The sequence below is a fragment of the Lathyrus oleraceus genome, chromosome 5, assembly GCF_024323335.1.
Source record: "Lathyrus oleraceus cultivar Zhongwan6 chromosome 5, CAAS_Psat_ZW6_1.0, whole genome shotgun sequence".
Lineage (NCBI taxonomy): Eukaryota > Viridiplantae > Streptophyta > Magnoliopsida > Fabales > Fabaceae > Lathyrus > Lathyrus oleraceus.
Genome location: NC_066583.1, coordinates 367,595,791 through 367,604,914, shown reverse-complemented (window position 1 = coordinate 367,604,914; position 9,124 = coordinate 367,595,791). Strand labels below are relative to the sequence as shown.

At 33.6% G+C, this 9,124-nt stretch overlaps 1 protein-coding gene across 1 annotated transcript; it reads left to right on the top strand.

Moving 5' to 3' along the window:
* Positions 1 to 1,978: 1,978 nt before the first annotated feature.
* On the top strand, positions 1,979 to 9,025 carry LOC127084769 (ABC transporter C family member 3). The gene is made up of 11 exons (XM_051025272.1): positions 1,979 to 2,152; positions 2,415 to 4,210; positions 4,721 to 4,807; positions 4,906 to 5,556; positions 5,912 to 6,076; positions 6,268 to 6,562; positions 6,655 to 6,869; positions 7,504 to 7,809; positions 7,896 to 7,959; positions 8,161 to 8,400; positions 8,494 to 9,025. Exons 2-11 carry the CDS (start codon positions 2,453 to 2,455, stop codon positions 8,604 to 8,606), a joined length of 3,894 nt encoding a protein of 1,297 aa, XP_050881229.1. The 5' UTR covers positions 1,979 to 2,152; positions 2,415 to 2,452; the 3' UTR covers positions 8,607 to 9,025.
* Positions 9,026 to 9,124: the final 99 nt, after the last annotated feature.

The window sequence follows — 9,124 nt, the reverse complement described above, 5'->3', positions numbered from 1 at the left end:
TAACTGGACAGTGTAAGTTAGGCATTAATTCTAGATCAGGGCGAGAGCAAGTTTTAGAGTTAATTAAATTCTGACCTTTTCCAAAAAGTATTTTTAAAGATTGAATGTGAGGACGAGAGTTAAGCATTTGGATTTAATTATATAACCTAAGTCAACAGAGCGAGAGTTTGAGATAAGGGTGTTTAAAACGGTCAGTATTTTCTTAAAAAGAGTTTCTGCAACTTTATTGTTTTCAAAATATGGTTTTTGACTTAATTATAAGTGACAGCAACATTAATATAAAATCATGGTTTATTCAACAGAGCGAGAGTTTGAGATAGAACCTTTAACCAATAAAGTTAACCGAAACGATTCATTTTAAAACCAAGAAACCGACAAAGACTTGATTCCCTAGTTTTGACGAATTACATACCGATATCCGTTTTATTAATATTTAATCTAGACATTAGTTTAGCTCTTAGTTTTTCCCCAAACAATCAAACATCTTCACCTTAGATTTACGTAGTAACTTTAGATAACGGTATATCGATTCATAAGTCCCTGTGGGATCGATATCTTTTAAAACTACGCGATAGAACTGTGCACTTGCAGTTTGTATCCCATTCTCGACTCACCCAGTCGAGCGATCATTTGACAACTCTCCAATCTATATATCGCAGAAGAGTATTTCGTTTGGTTTTCAGATCAATGAGAAGTATGTCCTCGTAGATCCGAAATTGAAGTGGGATTTTGCGCTATTGAAATACACAAATACAATATGAGGATATGTAGTCATTCTAGTTTGTGTAAAGAAAATAGAATGAGAGACTCTATTTATTAAAATTATAGAACAATAAAGATTTTACAAAAAAATACAAAAATAAATGTGATTTTTGATGTGTCCGAAGATGCATCTCTAAACGTTTAATAGGGGTGGCAAAATGGATGGATTGGATGGATATGGATTGAATCGTTAATGGATGGATCAAAACAATTCATTAGTCCATTGACAATCCACTAAAAGTTTTTTAAAAATATCTAATCCAATCCATCCATTAAGAATAAAATCCATCCAATCCATCCATTATCATATTTTTAGTGGATGGATATTCATCCATCCATTTTTTTATAAAAAAATCACTTATTTTTTTAAAAAAATTTTTTTTTGAAATTTATTTATTTTTTTAAGTTTTTTATTTATTTTTAATAAAACAATATCATTTTTTTTCGAGAAAAATCATTTTTTAAAAATAAATAAATAAATTTTTGTATTTTCGAAAAAAATAATTTAAAAATCTTTTTTTTATTTTTGGAAAAAATTAATTTTTTTATATTCGTAAAAAAAAATTCAAAAATAAAATCAAATTTTGGTAATTTTTTTTTTAAAAAAAATTAATTTTTGAAAAAAATTGTTTTTTTTCGAAAAAAGAAATTTTATTTTTTATTTTTCAAAAAAAAAATTGATATTTAAAAAAATTTATTTTTTTAAAATTAGATAAAAAAATTCATTGGATCATTAAAATGGGTTGGATGGATTGGATAATCCATGTTTATAAATGAATGGATTTAATTCAATCCATTAACTTAATTTTTATGTAGATGATGGATTGGATGAATTTTTTGATGGATGGATTGGATGGATTTTGTTATAATGGATCCAATTGTCACTCCTAACATTTAATGATATTTTTGAATTTTCAAAGTAGTGGGAGACACCATAAAAAGTATTCCCACTTATTATAAGAATAGAAAAAATTTGAACAGTGGTATTGTGTGACTGGGTGAGAATTAAAAATTAAAAGTCACATTTTTAGAACTAACTTTTCTACATGTGTCCATCTTAGAAGTATTGCGTGGGACAGAAGGAAAATTAAAAACTATAAAAAAATTCTACACTTAAACAAAAATTAAAAACTACTTATAGTGTAAGTAAGATGTGACGCACATGAACTATGTGACAAAAGTACAGCGTTGAAATCAACATCATTAACGATGTGACGCATTGAACCAAAACTCTCGGTGTAGAGTAAAGTCAACAAGTCAACCATTACTCTCCAACTCGTTTCGTTTTTAACCTTTACTCTTACTCTTCTATCATTCATTCATTCATTCACTTTGGAACATGCTTTTCTCCATTTTCACATGTTCATGGCTTAGTGTTGTTTGAACACAGGTGAATCTTTCCCACTCAATTTTTGTATTTTACTACTAAATTTGTTGCTTTCGATGTGTTTACTGAAATGTTTCAGAGGCCAACTGAACTGAGTTTCCCATGTTGCTTTAAAATTTGATAATTGGTCTATGCTTGTCATTTTGTTTCTGGCTTTGTAATCCATTAATTATGAATAGCATGTTTTGATGTACACAATAACATATTGCTTGCTCTATAACATGTCAGTATAGTCAAAACAGTTTGCTTGATTCCTATATTACAGGTTTCTTTCTTTGTTATATTGGAAGTTCTGTTAACAATATGACTAAACATGCTCTTCAAGAGTCCCTTTTGAACGGTGTAAGCAACAACAGTTCTGAAGAAAATGAAATTTTAACAAGTTATTCAAAGGCTGGGTTTTTCAGCATTCTTACTTTCTCATGGATGAGTCCGCTAATAACATTAGGGAGTAAAAAGACTTTAAACCATCAAGACCTTCCACTTCTTTCTGCCAATGACACTGCCTGTGGATCTTTTTCAACTTTTACAAAAAACCTTGAGCTGGAGTGTGGTAATGTTACGATGGTGACCCCTATTAAGCTTGTCAAGGTGCTGTTCTTATCGACATGGAAAGGGATTCTAATGTCTGGCTTATTTGCATTCTTGTACGTATGTGCTACTTATGTAGGACCCTACCTTATTGAAAACCTTGTTCAATATCTCAATGATGAAAACAAGGTTAAAAATGAAGGCTATGTTTTGGCTACGGCGTTTATTGCGGCAAAGCTTGTTGAGTGTCTTTCGCAAAGGCACTGGATGTTTAAGTTCCAACAGGTTGGTGTTAGGATGCAAGCAATGTTGGTGTCAATGATCTATGCTAAAGGTTTGACACTTTCATGTCAATCAAAAGAGGAACATAGCAGCGGTGAAATCATCAACTTAATGAATGTTGATGCTCAAAGGATAGGCGAGTTTTGTTGGTATATGCATGATATATGGATGTCTGTTCTACAAATTTCTTTGGCTTTGTTTATTCTTCAAAGAAGTGTCGGGGTTGCTTCAGTAGCTGCTTTTGCTGCAACTGTTGTTGTGATGTTGCTAAACCTTCCTGTGACTTCACTGCAAGAGAGGTCCCAAGCTAAGTTAATGGAGTTCAAGGATAAAAGAATGAAGGCGACGACTGAGATTCTAATGAACATGAGGATTCTTAAACTGCAAGCCTGGGAGATGAAGTTCTTATCAAAGATTATTCAGCTTAGGAAGTTAGAGGAGACATGGCTAAAAAAATTTCTTATTGGTAATGCAATTGTTAGATTTCTCTTCTTTAACGCACCGACGTTTATTGCCGTGGTCACTTTCGGTGCTTGTGTTCTTCTAGGAATTCCACTTGAATCAGGAAAGATCTTATCCGCTCTTGCAACATTCCGGATTCTTCAAATGCCTATCTATGGTCTTCCTGACACAATTTCAATGATTGCACAAACCAAAGTTTCCCTTGATAGGATTGTAACTTTTCTTCGTCTAGATGATTTGCAGACTGATGTAGTGGAGAAGCTTCCACGAGGTAGTTCTGATATAGCAATTGAAATAGTAAATGGAAATTTCTCTTGGGATTTATCTTCTGGCAATACAACTTTGAAAAACATAAACCTTAGAGTTTGTCATGGTATGAGGGTTGCTGTTTGTGGTACTGTTGGATCAGGCAAGTCGAGTTTAGTTTCTTGTATAATAGGTGAAATACCAAAGATATCTGGTAACTTGAAGGTGTGTGGAACAAAGGCTTATGTTGCTCAATCACCATGGATACAGAGTGGAAAGATAGAAGAGAACATACTGTTTGGGAAAGAGATGGATAGGGAAAAGTATGAGAAGGTGCTAGAAGCATGTTCGTTGAAGAAAGACCTAGAGGTTTTACCATTTGGTGATCAGACTATTATTGGAGAGAAGGGAATTAATTTGAGTGGTGGACAGAAGCAAAGAGTACAAATAGCGCGTGCGCTTTACCAAGATGCCGATATATATCTTCTCGATGATCCCTTTAGTGCTGTTGATGCTCATACAGGATCCCATATCTTTAAGGTACTATTTTCTTAACTCTACTGTTTTCAGTGCATTCTCTTGTTGTCTTTTTGATGAATAAGTAATTTGAGAATGCTAAATTTCTTGGAACTTCATGTTTCTGATCTCTATAAATTCTAATAGCATATTTTGCACGTAGTTTTTCTCATAAATAGAGAGGTAGCTTGAGCGGTTCAAAGGTAATCTTATAAACCAGACTGTAGTATTTAAACACGAGTTGTAAACCCTAAGCTTGAATAATAGAAAGGTGCTGCAGCTGCTCTTCTGTCAAAGAAACAGGCACCATTGGCTGAACTAGGTGCTCAAATATCATGTGTTCTTTGTATCTGTTTTCTTTTGAGCCGGGGTTGCTGTTATAACATATACAGTAATAATATCAAGGATTTGGATTGTTCTTATTCCTGTGATATATGATATACTTCAATCTTCAAACAGAATTCACCAGTTTGATTATGCTTTTGATTTGAGAGGTTATGTAACTGTACATTTACTACTACTGTAATGTTTCAGGAGTGTTTGCTTGGCCTTTTAAAAACAAAAACTGTGATATACATAACACATCAAGTAGAGTTCTTACCTGACGCTGATCTGATACTTGTGAGTGATTTATATATTTCATCATGCTTCATAATTCAAGTTTCAAACATTATAGCTTACCGTTTTCTGCATATTATTCTTATTTACAATTCATTTAGGTCATGAAAGAAGGAAGGATAACTCAATCGGGAAAGTACAATGACATTCTTACGTCAGGAACTGATTTTATGGAACTTGTAGGAGCACACAGAGCAGCGTTGTCTTCAGTTAAGTCCTTAGAGAGAAGGCCTACATTTAAAATATCGAGTATAACCGGAGAAGACACAGGTTCATTAAGTGATTTTGAACTTGAGCAAGAAATAGAAAATGTAGATGATCGAAACGGCAAGTTAGATGAAACAATTGTGCCGAAAGGCCAACTTGTTCAAGACGAAGAACGTGAAAAGGGTAGTGTTGGGTTTAAAGTGTTTTGGAAATACATAACAACAGCTTATGGAGGAGCTCTTGTACCTTTCCTATTGCTGTCACAGATACTCACTGTGGTTTTACAAATTGCAAGCAATTATTGGATGGCTTTGGCAACTCCTGTTTCAGCAACTGAAGAACCTGTTATTGGAAACCTTACTCTGATGGTTGTCTATGTTTCTTTGGCTATTGGAAGTTCCTTTGGCACCCTTGGCAGAGCAGTTCTTGCCGCAATAGCTGGATACAAGACCGCCACCATGCTCTTCAATCAAATGCATTTGAGCTTCATTCGAGCGCCGATGTCATTTTTTGATTCAACCCCAAGTGGAAGAATTCTTAATAGAGTATGCCATAACATGTCAATAATTTTTCATTGGTTTATTTTGAAAAAACTAGTTGTTTATGTCATCCTTGTGGAAACAGATTAGCTGCATTAAATACTATGCAGTTACTGATCTTGACCGTCTAATTTAAATCAATGGCCGAGATTGTTCAAATCTCATTTATTGAATGTATAAAATGAGCCGTCTCCGTGAAACTTCATGGTATTCTTATTACAGGCGATCCGGATAACATGATGGCTCAGTGCATTATTTTTTACAGTTTGATTTCTCTATAATTCTTTTTCTCTGTTTTTTCGAAATGACCATATTGAATGTAATTGCTTATCTAAATTTCAACTTGACCCCCTTTTTTTAGGCTTCGTCAGACCAAAGTACAGTAGATATGAACATTTCAAATCTAGCCTGGGGTTTCACCTACAATATGGTTCAGCTATTGGGAAGTATAGCTGTGATGTCTCAAGCGGCATGGCAGGTGTTCATAGTATTGATTCCTGTCATGGCAGCTTGCATTTGGTACCAGGTACTTACTCCGTCTCATATTTTCAAAGTTCAGTACATTTTTCTAAGGAAATCATCGAGTGTACTAACTTTTATGATAAAACTGTTTTCATTTACCAAAGTACCATTGTTAGTGGAATAGTTAGGTGTGCAAATAAATAATGTTATACTAGTGGGAAAAAGTGACAGAAAATATAATGCTTCTCTATGCAGCGATACTACTCAGCATCAGCACGAGAATTAGCACGATTAACTGGTGTATGCCAAGCGCCAGTTATACAACATTTTTCTGAAACGATATCCGGATCAACAACCATAAGAAGTTTTGAGCAAGAATCAAGATTTACTGAATTGAATATACAATTGATAGACAAATATTCCCAACCTAAATTATACAGTGCTAGTGCAATGGAATGGTTGAATTTCAGATTGGATCTTTTATCCTCTACTATGTTTGCTTTCTGCTTGGTTTTCTTGGTATCTTTTCCAAGTTCAATTGCTGATCCTAGTGAGTATTTCAATTTCTATTTACATGCATTTACTAGACACGCATGCTCACCGTGAATCATGACATAGGCATAAAACTTCATTCCTTTCCAGGTATTGCGGGATTGGCTGTGACATATGGGATTAATCTAAATGCTATACAAACTAATTTAATTTGGTTTCTTTGCAATTTGGAGAACAAAATTATATCTGTAGAAAGAATACTTCAGTACACCTCCATCCCAAGTGAAGCATCTCTTGTAATAAAAGACAATCAACCAGATCATTCTTGGCCATCATTCGGAGAGGTTCATATCCAGGATTTACAGGTACTACACCGTTCAATAACAATTTACATATGATTTCAAAACCTATTGACAGATTGAAAGTTACCGTCATATAACTCATATTTGTAAAATTTTGCGTTAATCTAAAATTATTTAACATGTCATTGAGATATGTCAAGATTAACATCATATACACTTGTAAATCACATGAAAAAGAGAAATCATTAGGTTATAAACTCTTGCATTTTATGAGATTTGACACATCCAATGGATGTTATATAGTTCTTATGCAATGGTTGGATGAACAACCTTAGCATTCTTCTAAAAAATTTAAATGGTTGGAGTATACCAATGTCACATATGGTTTATATATTTACTTACAATGACTTGTTTGGGTTGACTTAAATAAATTTATGCATTGGCATAAGCACTTGAAAGGCTATTTGAGAGAGCTTATAGAAACAACTTCTAACATTTTATAAACTGTTTTCAGCTTATTTTCAAAAGCTACAGTTTGACTTTATTTTATCTTTTAGTATAGAAATAGCTTATACAGAAGCACTTATATGATAAGCGCTTATTGTATAAACACTTAATTTAGTTGTTTATCCAAACAAGTCTCAAGTGTCTCAAGGTACTTTAGTTTTCAGCTATCTTTAAATAAAGCATTGTACAGGTTCAGTATGCTCCTCACTTGCCTCTTGTTTTACGTGGACTAAAATGCACTTTCACCGCTGGAGCAAAAACTGGCATTGTTGGAAGAACTGGAAGTGGAAAATCAACACTTGTGCAAGCACTTTTCAGACTTGTTGAACCTGTCGCGGGACAAATATTGATAGATAACATCAACATCTCATTGATTGGAATTCATGATTTAAGGTCCAGACTAAGCATAATTCCTCAGGATCCAACAATGTTTGAAGGGACAGTAAGAAGCAACCTCGACCCACTGGAAGAATACACAGATGAACAAATTTGGGAGGTAAATTGGCATTGCTAGAATTCAAGAAATAACCGATCCCTTTACTGCAAGCTTTACAAATTAATATATCTTATGAAATGTTTTAGGCTTTAGATATGTGCCAACTAGGAGATGAAGTGAGGAAGAAAGAAGAAAAGCTCGACTCAACAGGTTCGACTTCTCAAAATGGTTATATTCTAATGACTAATAAGGATAAATTAGTAAAACTATTTTACGCATTAACCTATTTATTACTTATATTAATCCTTGTGGAAAAAAAAATTAATATGGAACAAAGGAAGTTTATAGTAAGTGTTAGAAGCAAACTTTATGCAATGTATCACTTAGCATCATCCATGATGAGATCTGCAGTTACTGAGAATGGAGAAAACTGGAGCATGGGTCAAAGACAGTTGGTTTGCCTCGGCCGAGTTTTACTTAAGAAAAGCAAGATATTAGTGCTAGATGAAGCTACGGCATCAGTTGATACAGCAACAGATAATATTATTCAGCAGACAGTTAAGCAACATTTCTCTGATTGCACAGTCATTACCATTGCTCATAGAATAACTTCAATCCTTGATAGCGACATGGTTCTGTTTCTCAGTGAAGGTAAGAACCAGTTTTTGTCCATTCTTTATTTGTTACTATTTGTTCTTTTACTCATAATTGTGAGCATGATTTTTCTTCAAACTGATCCTACAGGTCTTATAGAGGAATATGATTCACCAAAGAAGTTGCTTAAGGACAAATCTTCATCTCTTGCTCAACTAGTTGCAGAATACACAAGGAGATCAAACACTGGTTTTGGAACTTGAGAGCTGAAACTGGACAGATATTAAATAGACTAGAAGTTATAAGTTTGAAAGAAGGGTACAAAATTTAAGAATTATATATGTTTTGTAAGTATTACTGAAGCTTATTTGTTATAAAAGAGAGAGCATTTGTTTGAATTACTGTAAGTTAAGTTTATTGTAGAGTGGCAGTGAGAACAGATGTATCAGACGGTTAATAATAAGCCAAAGTTAGGGTGCAGTTCCCACGTCAAAGTTAGACGATCCATTCACCGGTCAAAGACAATTGGATTGTTGTCTTGGTAGAGTTGCTTAGAAAAGTAAAGTACTGGTTACCAGATGAAGCAACTATTTAACCAAGGTGAAAAAGGATGTTGTATTGTATTATATTATTTTTTGAACTTGCGATTTATGTTTCAAGTACTTTTTTTTCATTGACACTACTGCAGGACTAATTGAGGAAGGAGGTTTACATTTTAATGAGTAAATTTGGAAAATTGTAATGAATATGTCTTCTTTCTAATTAATGCAGTTTTTTATTT